Consider the following 23,145-nt stretch of genomic DNA (forward strand, 5'->3'; position numbering starts at 1 on the left):
ATAGAAAATATACAAACAAAAACAGCAGGAACAATCAGAAATTTGGAAAGGTTCGCATGTGTAAAAGAACCAAAGAATGATATTTCAGCTCAAAAAAATGCAAACCAAAGAGATAACTCTAGCGGAAAACAGAATGCTGATTCATGTTTCTCAGAACACAAAAGCTTGGAGAGCATTGTTGGAAATGAGATAATGTAAATAAAGTATAGGGAATTTGATATCACATAATGCATACTCCCAACTGCAGAATTTACTGACATAGAATATTACAGAGGCCAAGAGAATACTGTGGCTAAAAATGAAATTATATGAATTTGTGGAGAATAAGTTGATTATTTATTGTAAACAGGATGGTTTAGGAGAAGTCTCAGATCTTGTAAGCACACTTTGCTAAAGAAAGACCTTCCACTATCCTCTAGTGGGTAGGTAAACAGATGTTCAACAGTCTAAAATGACAGCAGTTCTTGTAATTCAAATAATTTCTAAAGTTTTTTTAAATTGAAAACTCTTCATTTTTGTCAAAACCACTCTCAGTACACGATCTCCCAGTTTTTTGCTGGGAAAGGAGGGTAGACAGCCTTCTGTGCCAGTTGCTCAGATAGAGTGTTGAGACTGCTTTGTCCTGGGCCTCTTCAGGTTTACTCCAAGTTTTTTATTGATATTTTTGTGTCTACATTTTCCAAAAAATTGTCCTGAGGCAGGAAAAAAAAATCTTGCATGTGATTGGAGGTGTGGTGACAATTAAAGTTTCTGCGTTCTAATTACCCATTTTTTAGATGGTCAGAAAGTTAAAATAGACACACCATCTTGCTGAAAAACAGGGATTTTTTCACATTTAAAAGAAGTAAATGAATAATTATCAGTCACATGCCAGTGTTTAACCCTGATATCAGCAATTAAATACTGTTTTAAATATGCCACAGAAGACTGAAGTAAATTTAGGACGAACAAAACTTGCATATTTACTTTTCCTGTGTGACCTACATTTGGGTTCTAATTGTGGAAGTGGAATCTGCTTTTGCCAACTCAGCTCTAGATATTTTGGCAGGTATACATTTAATAGTTTGCTTGTGTTCCATGGCACACTACATGTGTGACGCTGCCTTTTCTCCCGATAATCCTTATTAAGAACTTGAAGAATGTACTACATGCATTTAATATTATTGCTATTAATAATCTTTCTGTTATTCAGAGACTTTGGGGAGGGATGGTGTCTTGTATATGAAAACTTGGAATATGAACATTGTGATACCAGTTTCTGTACAGAATGAATACAAATATCTGTGTATATGGAATGAATTTAAACTGTATGAAAATATTTCATAAGAGCAATATTGTAGAGATGTATTTCATCATTTCATTTTATATTACATTAAAGATTTAGCTGAAATAATTGGTGCAGTCATAGATGTTCGGCAGTTATAACATGAATAATTACCTTTATATGCTGATATTAATGCTTCATTGTATAGTATGAATTCCATACATTAATTTATGTATTATTGATAGAGGATAGTTTTAGCTTACAGGAAGGAAGATGATACATGTCTTTTCTTTTTCCAGGATCCAAAAGAATCAGTGACAGCGAAGTCTCTGATTATGACTGTGATGATGGAATTGGTGTTGTTTCAGGTACTGATGTTTGAATTTACTTCTCCAAGTTCAGTAGAAATATTTCTGATTTGTAATTTGTTATGAATTTTGCAATGTTTTCTGATTAAAAATAAGTGGAACTTAAGTATATATTTTTTAAGAGATGCAAAAGTAAATATCATGCATAATCTCAAAAATTACTAATGGGGGAAAAAAAGTCAGTGTGTGAATGTTCTCATTGCTTTTATATAATGATACAAATAGCATAATGGTAGTGTCATTCATTTTTAATGAATGTCAGAAATGTTAATTTCTTTTTTTTTTTGACAGGCATATGTTGGTATATCCTGTAAAATTTCATGTTGGAATAATAACACTACCAAAGGTCTGAAACATGAACATTTAAGGCAGGATAGGAGATAGCAGATAATCTGTTTCACTAAGTATTGGAATTGAGCCTATTTGAGAAAAAAGTTGTCATGTCAAAGAGTATGTCTCCCCTTCTAAGAGAAAAGATAACACCAGATTAAAAAATATTTATATCTGGAAACAATAAAGCACAACCATATGCTTTTCATTACTACAACAGAGAATATATTTAAGATTATAGAATCCAGGACACTTTTGAGTTGGATCAAGTCCAACTGCTAGAACTGGAAAGTTCGCTATTAAACCTTGCCCCTCAGCCACATGTCTTTTAAAGACCTGCAGGAGTGGTGACTCCAGCCCTTCCCAGCCTGTTCCATTGCTGGACAGCTCTTTCAGGAAGATTTTTCCCCAGTATCCAACCCAGAGGAGGCAGCTGTTCTGCCTGTAACCAGCACCGAGGGCTGCTGCTGTCAGCACAGATTGGGGTACTCCTCTCAGTGTATGTTCTATTGCCCTGCTGCTCTTCTGAGATTTTTAACACTCAGGGTTTCCTGTGCTAGACCGTTTCTGGTTCTCTTGGGTGAGGTCCAGCTCCAGTGTTAGACAGCGGGGTTTGGGAAAGGCTGAGCAGTATAATCTGTCTGGTCCACAGCAGCTGTGGGAGCGTGATCCGCTCAGGTCGGTCAAAGCCTGTTCCTGCCTCGCAGGCACCCATCAGCATATGGGGTACAGGATCTGCTGCTGGAGGCTAAGGAGGAGAGACAGGAAAGAGGAATGAGAGCAATACAGCTCACCTTGGAACTGAGAGCAAATAAAAAGAGGTGAGGTAGGCAATCCTGAATATTGCAAGATGCCTGTAAAATTTCATGTTGGAATAATAACACTACCAAAGGTCTGAAACATGAACATTTAAGGCAGGATAGGAGATAGCAGATAATCTGTTTAAGTATTGGAATTGAGCCTATTTGAGAAAAAAGTTGTCATGTCAAAGAGTATGTCTCCCCTTCTAAGAGAAAAGATAACACCAGATTAAAAAATATTTATATCTGGAAACAATAAAGCACAACCATATGCTTTTCATTACTACAACAGAGAATATATTTAAATTATAGAATCCGGGACACTTTCAAGTTGGATCAAGTCCAACTGCTAGAACTGGAAAGTTCGCTATTAAACCTTGCCCCTCAGCCACATGTCTTTTAAAGACCTGCAGGAGTGGTGACTCCAGCCCTTCCCAGCCTGTTCCATTGCTGGACAGCTCTTTCAGGAAGATTTTTCCCCAGTATCCAACCCAGAGGAGGCAGCTGTGCCGCCTGTAACCAGCACCGAGGGCTGCTGCTGTCAGCACAGAGTGGGGTACTCCTCTCAGTGTATGTTCTATTGCCCTGCTGCTCTTCTGAGATTTTTAACACTCGGTTTCCTGTGCTAGACAGTTTCTGGTTCTCTTGGGTGAGGTCCAGCTCCAGTGTTAGACAGCGGGGTTTGGGAAAGGCTGAGCAGTATAATCTGTCTGGTCCACAGCAGCTGTGGGAGCGTGATCCGCTCAGGTCGGTCAAAGCGTGTTCCTGCCTCGCAGGCACCCATCAGCATATGGGGTACAGGATCTGCTGCTGGAGGCTAAGGAGGGGAGACAGGAAAGAGGAATGAGAGCAATACAGCTCACCTTGGAACTGAGAGCAAATAAAAAGAGGTGAGGTAGGCAATCCTGAATATTGCAAGATGGTGTGAAGCCAAGTATTGATCAGTCTGGACATTTAGTGAACTATCTAATTATACGAGTTGGCCTAGTCCTGCTTTAAAATCTATTACCAGTCTGAGATGCATTTCTGTTTTGTCTACATAATCATGCTTTTATTTCCAGGCTATTTCATGGTTAGCTCATAGGCTGTGCTTAATTTTTGACCCTGGTATGTTACTATTCCATGCTATGCGTCTTGCACTTACTTTTTCTTTATTTTTACAATAGTAGACAGCTTGTAAATTTTATGAAAAAGCCCTTTTTATAAACGGATAAAATTTTACAGACTTTATGATATAAACAGGGCAAGTCATATTTGTGCTAAGGTTCCAGGAGTTTTACCAGATTTAAAAAAGAACACTAGGCCTGCAAAACCACTAAAATTTCTGTGTCCCTTAAAACATTTATCTTCAAACAGTAACAGGCTATTTGTTCAGATTATTGCGTTAATTAAAAATCTATTACGGCAAATTTACAGCTTTTTTATATTCCCACTCCCCTGTTTCCTTTCTTACAGTCAGAACACAGGAAGGACAGATAGCCAGTGGTGTGAAGTACCGGAACCAAAGAGGCAGCCATCCTCAGAAGCCCTTTGTTGCTATTTACTGTACTTTCAGTCTTTGATGAGCTTTCTGTCTGTGATTAGTAGTCTCTAAGGCATTCAAATTGCCTGTCCTCCCAAAAATAAGGGCTTTCATATTGCTGCGAATCAGTTAAATTAAAAATGTATCAATCTCATTTAGGAGCTTAAAAATAAAGGTAGGAAATAACCGGATTTAATGGATATATTTCTAGAGTGCCCAGTATAGCATCATTTTGAAAGTGATTTTTTTTCCTGTCCTGGAAAAAGGTACCAAGTTTTGCACAGTTTTTTTAGCAGGTGCTTGAATATCAGCAGGATTCTTATGAAACACCTAGGTTTACAAATTTGATTCAATAAACCTATCTTTTGACAACTTGTAAAATGATGGTCTTTACAGTTGAGTGAGCCTACTTCCCTTACCTGAGTTTCTGACATACCTTTAGTTTTTTAGGATCTTTAAGCTATTGAATTTTTGCTGAACAATTCTACACCTTAGTTGCATTTTAATTCAGCCTGGCTCTGTGGATAGGAAAATTTGATAGCTTTTAGGTTTTGAAATATTAATTTAGTGCCTTACTTTTCTTTTTGTGCTGCTACCACTATGTTTGTAAGTCTTCTGGTTTAGTCGTCTTACCCTCCACTCTCCTTATTCCCTCAATTTTTTTAAGTTGCTCTGTTTGTAGACTCATCAAAATCTTTGTTTAAATATGCACTATTTGCATGAAACCATTTGTCTCTCTTTCTTTGCTTCCTTTCTTACGTACCCCAGTTCTTTCATTTTGTATTTTCAGGTTTTATTTAACATGACACTTTGCTCTTCTTCTGTCTGCTATATAAATAGTGCATTACACAAATTAAGCTTGCCAACATCTTTCAAGTATTCTCAATGATCCTTTCCATAAAATTAATTCCTAGTATCACACCTGTGAACTAAAAAAACCTTTAAGAAGAAAAAAAAATATCTCTTTGCTCCTCTTCAGTTTACTTTCATTCATAATGGTTGACTAGATGTCCTTTAAAGTTCCCTTCCAGTTCAAACCATTCTGTGATTTTATGACCTCTCGGAAAAATTATTTACCAAATCTATCACTTCTTGTGGCATGGATCTGAGCCTGCTTAGATAAATGTAATAAACTTCAGTCTGTTGTTTCTGTCAACAGGAAAGGCCTTTAAAAAATAGTGATAAACAGATGGAAAAACTTCAGTGTCTTTTTTTCTGGCTACACATGTATTCTCCAACAGTAATTGTTACAAAGGGTTATAGCATATTACATATTTTAAAAGTGAATTTTTACTGGATTCTAAAATAGCTCTCTTCAAATATAATGTACATTCATCTTGGAAACGCTAGAATAGTCTCTATTAATATTTTATCTTTGCTGGCATTAATCTTACCATAGGATAGTGGAATGAGCACAATTCTGGTTATGTCTAGAGATTGGTTATACATAGCTCTCGAACAATTTAAAGCATTTATTTTGCTGTCCTGAACAATAAACCTTGGCCCTCAAAGTTGTCTGCCACCAGAAGTTCTTTGTGGGAGTACATAAGCATCTACACCTGCCCTTTGGAATGCTCTTACATCCTTTTTAATAAAAGCTCTACAGTACTTTTATATTGATTTTTTTAATGCCAGAAATGTTTAAAAAACATCATTTATATTCTAACAATGCATACAACACAGTGAAAGGCAGGTTGGCTTTTTGGGTGGGTTTTTTTTTCATTCTAGTGTCCAGAGTTAAGCATGCATTGCAGTTAACAAATTAAAGGAATATGGACTATAATTTCTAAATAGTTTTCTTCCCAGATACTTTCTGGTGTATGTTGAACCTAGGGAATACAAGCAGCCTATTGAGTCTGACTTTATGAACAGAGACATGTATTGTCAAGACCATTTAATCATAAAATTCTCACCTATTGTTTTTGTAACACTAAAATGTTAAGTAAGATAATAATGTTTAAAATTCAGGTCTACACCAATATCTCATCTGCATTACAGCAGATTATGTGTTATGAAACACTTGGAATCTGAGATATGTTTCAACAGAAGCAACAAATGAATCATGGAAGAATGTAGGCAGTGGATTCTACATAGACTGCATTGCAAGTCTCTATTATAGAGAAGAGCTTTTCTGAGTAAAAGAATGCAGTCTCCAGATTTGAGAAGAAAAACATTTATAGTGATAAGTTTTTTATCATTATGCAGAAGATAGCTGTATGTTTCAGGAGGAAATAAGAATACAAAGAAGATATTTATTCAGAGGATGGTTAGGTCCATGTGAATTAGGAAAAAATAGTAACTATCAGTACAGAAGTTATTACTGAACCTTCAAAAATATTTCTGTGTTTGAAGAAGAACAAAAAGAAATTATCCATTTTTGCTTCACCTCTCAAAACACCTGAGGAATCCTTTGTTCAAAAGAATGCTTTCACTGTCATGTTGCAGCCTTTGCTGTAGAGGAAATGTGTTTTTCTCTATTTGCTGATAACATGAGCTGAATTTTTATTCCTGAATCCTGTGATGATTGCTTCTCAAAGCAGATGCAGAAAACACACTTTGGTTACAGATTGAAACCAACTGCCTATAGAAGGACATCTTACAGCATTAGCACATAGAGTGGATTACTTCTATCCCTACTAAAATACAGATTTCATTGTATTACCAGATTACCAGCTACCCTAAATGGTAGCCCGTAGTGACCCAAAAGCCCAGTAACTTCAGATGTAAACACTGACAAGGTTTTTATTTTTTTGCATGTTGATACCAAGTGCCCTGCTCCAAAATCTGTTCTTTCTGGGCTCTCTCTTGATTTAAGAATGTTAGTCTGTGTATCATAAAAACCCCCCTTCCAAACTAAAATTCAAGCCATGTTAAATACTCCTTATGCTGACTGCCTAGATCATTGGATCTTTACCCATTTTTTTTCCTTTCAAACAAATAATTTATATATTTTTTACAACTTTTTGCCTGAAGGTCTTTACACATTATTATAATTCTTCAAGCTTTTCTTTAATTTATAGTTTTCTTTCTTAATATATGCTTTCCATTTTACATGTTTATTCTCTTATTTAAATTTTGAATGTAATACTTTTATTATTCAAAAAAATAAAGAAATTCTTCAGTATCATTTCCTCAGCTGACAAATCATCTTTCTCTTCAAAGCATTCTCTCAATGCTTTTCTTTAAACTAGTCAAAACTAGTCAAGACTATTTTTAAATATAAGCCATATTACCCCATTTTGAAAGTAAAGATGTAACTTGATTCAAGTTTTATTTTCAGATTATTACTAATTATCAATAGCACTCTCTTTGAGGAAAGTTAAGGAAATATGAACTCGGTGTGTTAGTTTATATTTTGCTACAGTCCTATATCTGTGGAGTGACAAAGGCATTAACAAACAATGAAAATTGCAATGATGTTGCATTCCTATCAGAGATGCTTTTAGTGAATACTTCTCACAAAGGGGGTCACTCGCTGGGGCGGGTTGCAATTGTGGTAATTTAGAAGAGCACTTCTAAAAAGGAAATGTAGCAATAAAGACAGATAAATTCCAATCAACAGTGTGAAGAGGAGGCTGATTGAGGGGACTTGCTGGACAGATGCAAATATACACGGATGAGTGCTTAACTAAGAAGAAACATTTTTATAGTACCTGTGGTGGTTTGGTTTGTTTTTTTGGTTTTTTTTTTTTTTTTTTTCCCCCAAGCTTTGCATGTCAAGCACTGAAAACTCAGCAAGGTCTAGTTACTGTTTGGGAATGCTTTTCCATAAGAAAAGAATTGTCTCAAGTGTAATGGGCCTATAAATACAATTAGTGCTGTAGAGCTAAATATACCTGTGAGGAACTGAGTTGCTATGCAGCAAGTAACCAGTTGTTCCTGCTGTAATGTTACTGGTTCCTTTCACTGTACATTCATTCTTCCCACATTTGCAGAATAATATTTAATACAAAAAAATTCTCCAAAGCAATTCATAATGTATCTCCAACTTATAAAGTATTCAGATATCAATAATTCAATTTGTTTGATCAGTGGCTGTCAGCAATTTTTTCAGACGATATCTAAATTCTTCATTTAGATGTGCAAATCACCCCAGAAGCTGAGCACATTTGTATGAAAGAACTGAACTCTCTCTAAAGTGCCCATATGTGAAATGTTGGTATGTTAAGCATTTCTGGCAATTTGATTATATAATTGTTTTTAATTAGTGCTTGTTTAAAGCCCAACCACTGTGAGTATTAAAAAGTTAAATATCTGAAAGCTTGATGTTTCAATCAAATACAGATGTTAAAGTGGAGAAAACATCACTTAACATCAGTGTCAGAAACAAGTCAATTATGTTGCCTGTGATGAGCAGCCATTCCAATACTGCCTTTCTAGAACAGTTTTCATACTAAGAGTTTCTTTCAAGTAAATCAAGCAGCAAGGCATCTAAATTAAAATCTTCATTAGTACACTTCTGTTAATTCTTTTCAGGGCTATTTTAGGGATGTTGATGTGAACCTAATATTTGGAAGTTTGTGATTTTCTGCAATTTTGGACCTGAAAGATTCATAATTTAATAGCAATTCAATCATTGGTATTTACTGAACATGTACCCTGCATAGCATAATATTAGCACAGTACAGCTATACTGTGTGGATTAATATTTTAAGTCAAATATATTAATAGTCTCTCTTAAATCAGATAAAACTAAAACTTCAGGTCTGAAGAAGCTGTATTTAGTGTGCTTTGTAAAATCCCTCTTTTCATATGTGTCAGTTTTTAATGAAACCTTCCCATGACAGAAGAAGGTGGTGGCATTGCAGTTGTCTTTGTCATGTGTCTGTCTTTTAGGTGTCTGCAGCTCACAGTTGTTTACCACTGATTATCTCTACACTGATTATCAGGTTTTGTGTACTCTCTATGTTGATTTAAGAGGCTTGCCATAGTTATAGAGCCTTTGATTCTATGGTAATGACTCAATATTTATAGCTCCAAGCAGGATAATATTTATCCTATTTTTACTACTGCTATAAATATCTGCTTTGCTCAATAGCAACTCATTGGTCACACTGCCCTTATGACCTATCTTTTCTGTCTATAATTTCTTTACAAAAGAAAATGTTTTTTACTTAACTTCTCTAACCTTATTTCCAGGATGTGCAATAGTTTTTGAAATTGGAAGTTAAATTATACCTATAGTACAGGCAGTTAAATCAGAGCTACATTAACTTTACAAAACTGAAGGATAACTTTGAAATCACCTCATTAACCCAAGTTAGAGGGTTATCTTACTTAAACAGTTGCTTTTCAATGGTATGGCCTGTTGGAAAAAGAGGAGTTTGTAATTATAATTATTTTTGTTTTAGACAAATAAATTATAAATGACATTTTTTTGGCAACAGTATTATTAGACAACATTAATCTATTTCTTTGATCACAGCTAAAACCCTCTAGTTTTCTTAAAAAAAGTAGCAAAAATTTATCAAAATTTAGCTAAATTGCTAGGAATGCTGATTGTTTCTGCAATTGTTATTGTCATAAGGAAGCAGTACCATTGTTAGTTACCAGAAAGCACTGCATGACTACCTCAAAACTAATGTAAAGCACATATTTGATCAGGACTAGACTTGACAATTAATTACAAAGTAATATATTTTGTTTTATTGCAACAATACAGCTCATTTTATCTGCAATAACAGATTAGAGCTGGAAAAGGCTTTTTGTTCCAAAGTAATTAATTTGTTTCTATGTGCAGATTTAATAAGTTCAATAATTTTGATTTTCTTGTTCTCGCTTCTAGGTTTTTTTCATCTTTTTTAGCATTTTTTAGAATTTTAAAGGAGGCTTTTGTTTGTGTTTTGTTAATTGATTACTTTGCCCTTCATTATGTTTATTCACCTAGAAAATCTTACAGTATTTCTCATTCCCCTCATATTTTGAGGTACATACTTCTGTATATACCAAATTTTATATAAACTGCTGATTTTTTCAAAGGATTTACCTATTTCTTCATCTTACTACTCTACATTGTTTTCCATCTCCAAATGCAACAAATTATCCTTGTGTATGGAGAATACAAAAATCATCTCTATGTTTTCTGTCAATAGATATGCATTATTAGGATAATATGACAATATTTCTCTCTGTTCCTGTACTGTAAATAATGGGTTTTTTAATTTCACTATCTGGATGTTTATAATAATTTGCTGCTCATTTATGTCTGGTGGATTGACCCTGGCTAGGTGCCAAGTGGCTGCCAAAACTGCTCCACCACTGCCCTCCTGACCTGGACATGGGAGAGAAAATATAACAGAAGGCTTGTGGTGGAGATAAGGACAGGAGGGGATCACTCCCCATTATGGTCATGGGCAAAACAGATGACCCAGAGAAATTATTTTATTGCCAATCAGAGTAGGATAATGAGAAAATAATCCCCTAAAATTTTAAAGCTTTGCCTCGATCCCTTCTCTCTGGTCTCAACTTCACCTCTGGTTCTCTACCTCCTCCCTCTCAGCGGCAGGGGGAGATGGGAATGGGGGTTGCAGTCAGTTCATCACATGTTGTCTCTGCTACTCCTTCCTCCTCAGGGGAGAACTCTTCAGTCTATCCCTCTGCTCCAGAGTGAGTCCCTCCCATAGGCTGCAGCCCCTGAAAATTGCTCCAGGCTGGGTCCCAAGTCCTGCCAGCAAACCTGCTCCACGGTGGGCTTCTCTCTCCACAAGTCCACAGGTCCTGCCAGGAGGATGCAGGATGGGCAGGATGGGCTGCTGATCTGCTGCAGGATGGTCCACTGCTGTTACTTTAGCTCTTTGACTTCTGGTTAAAGAATTGAAGAGTGTATTGATTTCCAGACTGACTTGCAAAAAATTTATCTCCTACACTTTAGTAGTGAGTGAATAACACCCTGTTTCAAATACAGACAAAATTTCCCCTGTTTTGCCTTTGGTGACCTCAGAATTACGTTGCACTGGCCGCTATATGTTTTGACAGTGCTTATAATAATAAATTTACTTTGTATATAGGGTAAAAGTCGGTATTTCATTACTGACTTCATTAGCTGAAGATACACATTACATGATTTGACTGTGGTGTAGTGAGGAGAGACTATGTCATCCCCAGCTTCATTATATTAGTGCAATGTGATGGTGATGTGCTTTTTTCCCCCCTCCTTTATGTATGCATACCAGATAGACAAAAAGCAGTTTACACCTAAACATAGGAGGAAGAAGTTGTTTACGAATTAGGATTGTTTATATACATCCCTGGATGTAAGGCCATGCAGTGAATATGAGTACTCAGTTGAAAGTATTGAGCATACTTGGAATCATAAAGTGGAATGAATTAATAAGGTTTTGTTTAGGTCTTAATGAACATTTTCCAGGAAGAAAAATAAGAAAATCATGAGCAGAAGATTATTCTACTCTTGGAAGATTCTCATGGGAAAAGTATAACAGTTGCATGAGCAAGAATTTTTCCAGTGCCGGGTGGATCTCTCTAAGTATTCTTTTCTTGGTTTCTGTCTTTGGAACAAAGAAATCAGTTATATCAATTGTCATAGCCACCAGGAACTCTCTAAAGACCTATTCCTGCTAAGCATTATAATCAAGTTAACAATTGCAAATCTTCAATTTTTTATCATTTATCGTTTTAATTTAATCCTTACAAAATTTGGGGAGACTTAGTTGAAATTGCTGTATATCTAGCATTTTTTTTTCCACAGAGTGTATTGCACCATGGGATGGTGAATTCAACTTTTTCAATTACATGAAGACCATCACTTTTAATACATCCAGCTTTTAAAACAGAATTTTATTAAAAGCCTGTGTTAAATGTCCATGTGGTTGCATTTTACTCCAGTGTAACTTGGAGACATTTCTTAGACCATTTATGCCTTCTATTAGGCTTATTTATGATTAGGCCAAGGTTCTTGCTATTCGTGAAGGAATTGTGAGTGAAATTCAGAATTGTGAGTGAAATCTGATGTCATTGAGTCATTGTTACTTTAATTATTTCTGAAATACAAATCTTTCTTGAATCCAATTTCATTATTTAACTACACAGTAACTTCCTGTCCCAAATTTGTAAACTTAATTTTGGATTAATTTTTAATTATGGACAGGACATTTCTGTTTGAAAAACATTATACACAACATTTGCAATATAATTTTAATTAAAAATGCCATAATTAGGGGTTTTATTATAAGGAAAAATCAGTTTAACTTGTTTTATTATTAATACATCATATTAAGTGTAAATGGTAAGTCTCCAGTTTGGTGCATGGTATTAATTTCTATACATTTAAAGTATAACTATGGGAACTGTAGTTGCACTTAAATAAAGCATCACAGGAGTCAACTTTATATAAATATGTTTTACTATAAAACCCAAGAAAACACGATAACATTCTTGATCAAATCCCATCTTTTATTGAGTTTCTCACTACTACAGATATGGCAGGAAGTTGAAAAGTGCAACTTCAGATTCACTGAATATTTGCATTTCTTTTTAGATTACCGACATAATGGGAGAGATCTTCAAAGTTCAACACTGTCAGTGCCAGAGCAAGTAATGTCATCTAACCATTGTTCTCGATCAGGGTCCCCTCACCGTGGAGATAGTATAGGACGGACTAGATCGTGGTCTCCCAGTGTCCCTCCCCCACAAAGGTAAACTCCTGTTGAACTGTGCAATTATATAAACTAAACTGGTACTGATCTTCTACCAATGCTGGAAATAATCTCCAGACTTTCAAAATGGCAATTAATTGGTTATATCTTACAAAATTATGTAAAGCTGAAAATGGATTTTTTTACATTATAGTGATGTGCCTATATATAAATATATATAAATTTAATAATATACAAAAATGTAATATGATGCCTACTTATAAATATATAAATTATATTACTTTATATATAATTATGTGTTATTTATTGTTTATTGTTACTATATTATTTATTATTATTATATGATTACATAATTGTATCTTACTTCTACCTATTTATATCTAGTTTTTAATCAAAATTCTGTACAGTTTAATCCAAGGAAAGAAAAATATCTCTCCACATTTTCATTTCTTAGAGCTATTTACAGGTGCCATGTTTTATAGTATGTGATAGATATTTCTTTAGCATTCATATGACAGTGAATGTTTTCAACCCTTTTATTTCTGTAGAATTAGGATTCTGGGGGACCTCCCTTGCTGCCTAGAGTATCTTCCTTTCTACTATTTCTTTCATACTTCTAAATCATCAAGAATAAACTGATAGACATACAGTTTTATAGTGACAGATATCAACTCCTCATCTTGGAAGATATCTGATAAGTATTTATCTTGAGAAAATTAGACCAGGAAGTTTCTTCCAAAAGCTAGTACACATAATAATTGATTTAATGCTCTGCAGGATAAGCTTTCTTAAGAGAAAGGAAGCAGAAGGATAGATGTAAATGGGAATGAAACCTGTTCTCCAGCCCTTTTGTTGCTATGTTTGGGTAGGTTTCCAGGTGATATAATTCAGTTGAAGTGAAAGTGGAAGTTTTCTCTTTTGCCCATAAAGTTCACAATTCCCCTTTGATACTGAAGATCTGTATCCCATATTTCCTGTCAGGTCCATGTTCCTTTCAGTTTCTTTCAGACATCCTGATTCTCTTGTCTTCTGCTTTCCTTTCTGTTATCTTTGTTCTTTTTGTTAAGTTAAAATTCTCTTGACTTCATAATATTTTACTTATGTTTTTACTTACCATTTCCTCTAAGGGATGTAGCCTATATGATATCCTTTTGCATTAGTGAGATATTAGGATTCCAAATTATCTCCCATCATCTCTTACAGCTAAGAGGCAGAAACTGTGTGTTTCTACTTGAAATCTAAACCCACCTAAAACCAAGTCAGCCTGACTTGAAATGCGACATAAGTGGTAGACACAAAGGGGCTTATTCTGATTTTTAATATACTGATTTCAGCCTAAGTAATTGCTATGCTGAATCTCCAGAGGTTATTTGTCTTGGATATAGACATAAATATGAGCAAAATCTCTGTGTGTGTATGTTTGTGTTTTTATGTTTTTCTGTCTGCATGCATGCTGTGTGCATTTTTAGCAGAACTTTTACCCAAGCTGGTGATTAACGCTTGTTTAACATCATTGAAAAATCTACTCTTCATTTTCTTGTAGTCTTGGATTTCTGTACATGTTCAAAATCACTTGCTTTTTAACTTTCCTAAAGCTAAATTTTTAAATATAGTTTTGAATTTATTGCAGCTGTTTCCTACAATGTCAGAATCAAATGCATTATTTGAGTAATATTTCCCTGCCCACGCACCAAACAGAGCCCAGAAAATTGGGTTATGAGAGTTTGAGGATTTGCAGAAGAAAAGTATAAGCTATGAGTTACATAAATATCAGTTTTAGTTTTACTGAAAATGCAGGTGTACTCAGGAAATCTACAAGAATTATCAATTACAGTTTGCACCCTGTTCAGGTGAATTTGTTATACATGTGCTAGTCTATAGATGTCCTAACTGCAGTGAGCATTCTGCATGCCCAGGGATTTCCTATTACTGACACCTCTGCAGCCAGGAGATTTTGGGCCATAGAAGTTGCTGTTATTTTTTAGAAACCATTTTGCAGTCCTCAATCCTACTTAGTTTTTTAATGAACTCCATCAAAGGCCCGCTGCGTGGTAGCTGACAAGATATTGTTACTGCTCTTGTTACTCTGTACTAGCCAGAGTAAACCCAGTATCTGGATTCATGAATGCCAGAGTGGAAAATGCTTTATGACAAATGAGGCGGAGCTGAAGGCAAAAGTTTATGTGTAATGAAACATCTTTATAGCACATATATGCAGAAATAAATAATGTCAGGGCAGCAGCTGTGAAGGATACATGTACAAGTTAACACTAGTCAGAAAGTGGTAAATGATTAAGGGTAGGAATGACAGGTACCAAAAGGGCAGACAAAGTGACAAGAAAGGAAAGGGGAACTGAGTGATATAAAACCAAAATAATAAAGGAAACTGAGGCTAACACTAGAGCAGATTGCAGTAAAGGACAGGAGACAGAAGAATTTATTGGTCTTTAACTTGTATGGAGGGAAGCATCCAATTTGTTATTTTCAAATCGATACAAAACAATTATGTTTACATTATTATGTAATAATAATTATTACAGTTAACAATTGTCTCCTATTTTCCTGTTCTTGTGGATTTGTTTTACAGAGCACAAAAAGTAATGTGTGTGTCAGTAGGTATTGATAGATAAACTAAGCAAAACAATCCATAAGCAAAGCTTTGGTCTCAATTAGTACAGGTGACCTTTACCCAAGCCTGCACTAACCCACTAAGTGGGTACCACATACAGTCCTATTTTTAAATTCAGATGACCATGCTTTCAGCAGGCTGCACTCTACTGTAACAGCCACAAGTGCCTCTTGTGTCTTATTACAGTTTACATCTTTATAATAAATCCAAAATCAAGAACTCGTGAAAAATTATTTACAGTGTATGTTTCCATCAGAAATGAATTTTTGCTTAAAGTCTGGAAAGACTAATGAAATGTTATGCAAGATTAACATTTTTAATGAAGGAAATGAAAAAGCTTTCCTCTTATTTCTAGAAGAAACACATTGGAACAAAAAAAGAAAACTCTATCCTTATCATGGACTTGGCACCATTTTCTACAGGAAAATTTATTTTTTTTTTACTTTAAGATTTAAAATTATTTTACTTCAAAAGTCTGGTCAGCTAACAGATCTTGTTACCAGCATGATTGCTGATAATTGTTTGTAGACACCAGTGAGAGGTGTCTACAATTATGTTTACATTATCCAATATGTTCACATTATCCAGTGAGAGGTGTCTACAGCAAATTTCAGGCTGTGATATGTTTTCTCCTCAGTCGGAATGTGGATCAGGGACTGCGAGGGACTCGATCCACTGCTGCGCATTACAACACCCTGAGCCGCATGGACAGGCACCGAGCTGTGGACGACCACTACTCCCCAGACAGAGAGAGGTAAGCACCTGGCTGGAATTAGGAACAGCTGCACAGGCATCAACGTGAGTAACTTCAGTCTGGTAGCTTGCTAAAATAAATTACATACCTAATCCCAGAGATTAGCATTTCTCCTTTATCCACTGGTCGCATGGCATACATTACAAAATATCAGTGCACATAAGGCTGGCAAAACTGTCCAGTGAGTGTGTGTTTGCCAGGAGGGAATCTGAAAAAATCTGTGAGACAATGTGTGATGTAATAGCTGAAGAGTTTAGTTATACTTTTTAATAAAAATATTTTTCTTTTGTGTGTTATATTAGTGAATTCTTTTAGTACTAAATATCTTTTAAAAAAATCCATCAGTAGACTTGGTCATTTTTACTGCTGAATAAAGAGGCATAAAAATAGATAATTTCATTCAGTATTAATGTAATGCTTCCTTTGGATACAGTGCAGTTCACACATGTAACAAAAGTATATTCTAGTACCGTGTTCTGTTTTTTATCTTTGCTCAACCTTCTGAGACACTTGGTAAAAAAGAAAAGAAAAAATTATTAGGACAGCATGTATGAAATCAGTCTTTGTGTTTAGAGGCACATCTGACTATGAATAATGTTTTGCCTAATGGAACTTCCCAAACAGTAAGCAGAGCTTTAGCAACCTCTGTGAATTTTAATGATGTAAAAAAGAATTTCAGCAATAATTGAACAGTATAGTTAATTTTACTGAATTAATTGTGGCAATGACTTTGCTACATTAAAAAAATATTGGTCTTTTCCACCTCATGTCTTCAGGTAGAAAATCAAACCAAAAAGAATTGATTACCTTTAATCTTTAAATATTTCAGCTCTTTTGCACCAAGTTGAAATTTCTGCACTTTATAATGAGAGGTATAATGCTAGCTTTTGTCTTATTTTATAACTGCATATACCAATGAGTAATACAGATATGTTTTGTAATCTTGAGGAATATAAGACTACTATTTGAAGTGAATGTTTTTACAGGTAGCTATCACAGGTTATTCTTCAAGTGGCATCAAAACACGTGTTTGGGGTTTCTAACAATTTGAGAAATTGGCTGCTTTTTGTTAGCAATATTGAACAGAAAATATAAATATTTCTTTAGAGACCAGTAATGTGATGGTCAGGGATTTTGTGGAATGCAAGACAGTACTTTTCAAAGGATTATAATATTTTAATTTCAGAAGATAAAAATAATAATTAATTTTCCCCAATGATATGTTACAAAAAAGTATCAAAAGGAATTAAAACCCATATCTAGTCAAAGTGGTTTGTAGTTTAATTTGGTGAATAAAAAAGTCAAATGGGCAAAAATAAAGCTAATGAAAAAACAGTGCAGTGTTTATCATCTTGAAGAGGAACTGTATTCATCACAAGTACAGTAGCTCATAAGTGAACCTCTTTTTTGCATTAAAATATTTAATATTCCTGTTTAAATATTGGGAAAAATCTATTCACTTGATTTATTATGATTTTCATACAGAAGGCAATAACTTGAAGATTTTGAGCTGTTTCTTTAAAAGAATATTACAGAATGCTTTTGGGATGCAATGTTATGTTGATTTTTAGACCAGTCATCCTTGAAGCAGGATCTAAACTCGTCCTTAGAGCCTGTGTATGCCTCATGGAATACTCTGCGTTTGCTCACTGTGCGAGTTTTCATTTGCTGCCTCCCAGATAAATACAAAGCTGTGCAAGGTTGCTTGAAGTTCGGTACCACAATGTTTTTCCATCCCTTCAATCAAATAATCCCTCCTGGACTGACTTGATTTAGAGAAAAATAATTGGGTTTTTCAGAATATGTCAGAAAAACAATGTCAGCAGGAGATGAGATTGGAGATTGAGACTATTGAATTTTCATGACCATTCTAGATTAATAGGGGTTTGCTTGAGAGGGGTGCTCTGAATCTCTGAACATGGTTTTATATGTTGTCTGTGTTTTCCAAAACACACAGAGAAACTCTCCTCTTTGCACATGGTGACTGGTTGCCTGTGCAATCAAGTTATTGACTAGTTATGTCTCTATTGTTATATGCAGTCTGTGAACAGGAGAACACTATTTCCAATAATAACAATGGATTTTTTTTAATATTCATAGCTAATTTGACAGTGATTTTGTGCATGGAAAGGTTATTAGATTTCTAATTTTTTAAATGAATATTTGCGATACTGTCACTGCTATATAATAAAACCCAGTGGTATCCCTAGAGTAGCTCTTTAATAGTATTGTTCCTGAAAACTTCTAGAACTGCAGGCAGTTGGGGGAAGTTGAAAACTGCATTTTTGTATAGGTTTGTAGTCTCTCTACAGGTTATCCACACTTGGTTCTGAAAACAAATCACATATTTCCCTCCCACAGCTCTGATGGCTTCTTGTTTCCATGAAACAGCTTTTGAAGCTGCTTGCAGAAAGCATAGACATGCTCAGTTGCTAGGTTAAAGTGTGACTGAGAATATGAGTAAGAAAATTCTTTCCTTCCTTTTCTATATAATTCAGCATTACGTTCTCTAAGAATATTGCACTGAGAAGTTAGTTGAAACCACATGGAAAAAGTCTGACCTCAAGTCTAATGGCAATGAAACATTCCTTCAAAACTGAATGCATAGTTAGAAAAGAAAATAAAATTATTTTTAAAAACCCTGCAAGACACATTTAGAGATAATTTAAATTTCAAACACCAAACCCTTAATTATGTAAAATATGGCCATATACTATACTTATTTTAGTAAAATGTGAGGGTAAATTAACAGTTTAAAAGTTCTCTAAGAATATTGCACTGAGGAGTTAGTTGAAACCACATGGAAAAAGTCTAATGACCTCAAGTCTAATGGCAATGAAACATTCCTTCAAAACTGAATGCATAGTTAGAAAAGAAAATAAAATTATTTTTAAAAACCCTGCAAGACACATTTAGAGATAATTTAAATTTCAAACACCAAACCCTTAATTATGTAAAATATGGCCATATACTATACTTATTTTAGTAAAATGTGAGGGTAAATTAACAGTTTAAATTTGTATCTGTTGCTGTATTAACAAAACTGTGAAATTGCACTGTGTATACTGCTAACTCAAATTGAGAAACCATGTAGATTTTTTACCTGGATGTTTAATATAGGTCTGCTAGTTAATTGTTATCAAAATGTGAGGGTTTTTGTGGGTACTCACACTCTTATGAAACAGCCAACATTTGAAATGTAAGGAAATATGAATACTTATGACATAATATGGACCCAAGTTCCATAAGAACATTTATATGTAATGGGATAATCTCATAAATGTCACTTGGACATGTTTTGATAAATTGTCTAAAACTGATTTTACCTCACTTGAGAAACTGAAACTAATCAAACCATAGAAACAATTGCGAAAATTTTGGAAACAGCTTGATTTAACATCAGAGTTTTATATTTAAACAATCAATGATTAGGTGAGTTAGAGGGAAAATGTGAGAATCTTAGCATAGTTCCAGAAAGAAAAAAAACCAAACAAAACAAAACCACCAAACTATATCTGTGTGTTTCTTTCTGAAAGGTATATCAACAGCTACAAACAAATACCAAGACAGTGTGAGAAAATTGTACACAGGCCCACAACTTCAACAATCTCAGATATTATTTAGCAGCTATTAATTTAACTATATTTGGTATTCAAGATGGATTCTCCCTGAGGAATAACATTCCTAATTGTGAATTTAGCATAGGTATGTTAAACCAGAGTATTCTAAGAATGCCTAACTCAAATAGTCCTGCAGGAGAAATGTATGAGAAAGCTCCTGAAGAGTTTTTCTGAGAGGCACTTAAAAGAAAGCAAGAGAAAAGGGAAATGATCCACTATTTGTTCATCAAAGCTATTGCACACTTTCCATTTGAAAGAGGAAAAGTTGCCACCTGTTTTGTTAAACTAATAGGGTAGTCATAAGCATGGTTATTTAGAGAAATATTGTCCATTATTTTGAAATCACATTAAAGATGTTATCTGGATGTGCTGGGACTAGCAGGACTATCACACCCCTGTTACTGAGAGGAGATTTCATTCACATATTTGAATACACACTTGGTTTTTTTTTTCATTCTGTTGAAAGCATGTAGCTTGGATTTTTCTAACATGAAGTAAATGTTGAAATACATGCCAAACAATTCAATTTGCTATAATCAAACCAGTGAGGACCAAAATAATTCACTACAATGAGGCTGTTAAATGTTAGCTAAAACACAATATAAATATCTTCTATTATTTGACACAAAATTAATGGTGGGCAATAGCAACATGAATTTTACATTTCTAAATGTCATCTTAAACCATGCAGTTGTTTTATCTATGGGTAGGAGGCTTCTAATCTAATACTCTTATTAAACAGATGCCAGATTAGGCCAAACTAGGTAAAGATTTTTTGATACATTTTTCCATATTAAAACACTGAAAATAACTGGTTTTTTTTCAGTCTTTATTGAATACAGACCTGGATAATATGTAACTAGGTAGCCACTTATGTATTATAGTTAAATTTTACTGTAAAATCATTTAAATGCAGTTTAAAATACAAAGATATTATAAAGTATAAAGGGTTCCTGATGCTTTATTTGGAAATTTTGGGATAATTTTTTCAGGTTTCAGTTGTGTGCATTATGTGGGTAATGTACCCACATGGGATATATAATGTCACTGCTTTGCTTCTTCGAATACCCAGTAAAGTAAAATAAATGCACTGCTGAAAATTTGCTTATAGCTATGGTATAAAATGTTTGCATCAGTTGGAATCTCAATAATTGCAGTGTGTCTTTAAGTTCTTTTTCTTCTTTCAAATCACTGTTTAATTGCACAATTATCTGCACCACCCACCTGGTGCTTCTATGAGTCTGCCGCAGGATGATTATCTCCAACAGGGATGGCAGAGTAGGAAGGTGGTAAAGAAGCTTTGAGTCAATTTTTTTTTAAAAACCTCACCACCAAGAGTCTTAGATGTATTCCTCAGAATAAAATGCACAAAATGCACACACACACACACACCACCTACCCCCAAAAAACCCAAAAACCAACAAAAAACCCAAATCCAAGCCTGTCTGATAAAAGACTTTGGTGTTGCACCTTTGGAGCAATGATTTAAAAAGCAGTATGGGGAGCACTTTGATAATGTGATACTGATTTTCTTATCTAAAGTCATCTTGATTGAATGTGTGTCAGCTGATAATTTTCTGCTGATAATTGCTATTGTTTCACAACTAAAGTCTTCAAATTGTCAGTTACATTCAGATGGAACATTTCTAGGATTTCATTTATTCTAGGAGATTAGCAGAAATTTCTATAGAATCGGTGTAACAAAAAGCATCCATACCATTAGTGGTGGAAAAATTGTTGATGTTTATCAATAAAGAAAATATGTTTTTTTCTTTAAAAAACCCAATTATTAAATAAACCATTCTATTAATGTATTCAATGAAATGTAGCAGGGGAAATTACATAACCAGTGCTTTATTCTTGTATGGCATTTGACATTTTCTAAGAGTTAAGAACTTGACTTCACATTTTGTTCACATAGTTTGCTGATGTGATTTGCCAGGTGTTTGGGAAGCTGCATGGAAAACATTTTAACACAGAGAACATTGACTGTTGGTTATTTCAGATAAGAATATAATCTTTCAGAATGGTATAACTGGACCCTGGAAAAAGTAGCTAGTTTTAGTAGTTGCTTTCCATTGTTGAAATGAGTAAGCTGCTCATAGAGCTGTGCCTTTTCTCTGAAACCTCATTACTTTATTATTTCTGGCTCCTTTTCCCTTGAACAATTCTGTGTTCAACCTCACAGTCAATGTGATCCCAAGCACAATTTTTTACTTCATTCCTTCTCACAGTACTTTCCCTAAATTTCATATGGCAGCTTTCTCTTGTCTGCCACTTTCAATGTCTCTTTCCCCCCTAAATTTCCAGCTGGTTGACCCCAAGAGCTACCTGTTTCTTACTCTGCAGTCTGATTAAGCTAATTTCTATTTTATCACATTGCTAGTTTTTCAGAAAATTATAGCTTGAGAAATTGGGGAGTATTTGGTTAAAGGCAAATTCATACCAGTAAAAAAAAATATTTATTTTTTAACAAGTTAAATAATTTTATAGTTTTCCTACTATGTATGTATAACATACTATACTTTAGTATGTTATTTCTGTTGAAAAATGTCAAGGAGTGCTATAAAAGTAGAGGATAATACTATTGCAAATGATACAATATATTGCTTTAATTGCAATCAGATAATACACTGGAAAAAGCTGAATATGGGAATAGATAAACAGTGATAAGATGAGAGAAATTTCTTGTGTCAACTGAGTTTCATTCATGCAGGCTCTAACAGAAAGGAACACAAAGACTTGTTTTGCATTCAGAATTATTTAGGGATATTCCAATAATATCAGGGTGTAATAATACACAGTAGTTTAGCCTTTCCACAAAAACACTTGGGGGTCTGCTGCCCACTGTAGTAGTGAAGCTGGAATCTCAATCAAATTTTAGGACCTGGTCACAGAGAGTGAAAATTGAAAGGAATAAATTATCTCCTAAATGCCTCTTATTTACTATTAAATAAAATATCCCAAGCAATAGAGAGCAGGTTAAACTCCCCTTGCAGCATAGGAAGAACAGGAAGGTATTCCATGAGGCTCAAGTGTGTGAGTGTTTTCAAGCATGCTTCTGAGGCTCTGCTGGTGTGCTAAGCCTGATCCTGGACACTAAGTACTTCCAATTTGGCAGCCTAATCAGTTGCTGAATCACTGATTTCTTACCCTAATGGTTCACTGAATTTTGTAAGAAAATGGACAAATAGGTGAGCAATATCAGAAAAAATTTAAGTAATTTTCTGTTCACGTTTAAAAAGG

At 34.6% G+C, this 23,145-nt stretch overlaps 1 protein-coding gene across 50 annotated transcripts in view; it reads left to right on the forward strand.

Annotated features, from left to right (window-relative positions):
- Positions 1–23,145, forward strand: part of RIMS2 (regulating synaptic membrane exocytosis 2) — a 453,673-nt gene that overhangs the window by 275,692 nt on the left and 154,836 nt on the right. For 48 of the 50 annotated variants that reach the window (XM_039706150.1, XM_039706103.1, XM_039706156.1 and 45 more), the window contains 3 exons: positions 1,564–1,632; positions 12,779–12,935; positions 16,163–16,279. In XM_039706150.1, coding sequence (XP_039562084.1) covers positions 1,564–1,632; positions 12,779–12,935; positions 16,163–16,279 — 343 coding nt within the window. The remainder of the gene's footprint in view (positions 1–1,563; positions 1,633–12,778; positions 12,936–16,162; positions 16,280–23,145) is intronic. The other 2 variants (XM_039706119.1, XM_039706122.1) reach the window with 1 other exon arrangement.

The sequence above is a fragment of the Passer montanus genome, unplaced genomic scaffold (genome assembly GCF_014805655.1).
Source record: "Passer montanus isolate IOZ18808 unplaced genomic scaffold, ASM1480565v1 scaffold19, whole genome shotgun sequence".
Lineage (NCBI taxonomy): Eukaryota > Metazoa > Chordata > Aves > Passeriformes > Passeridae > Passer > Passer montanus.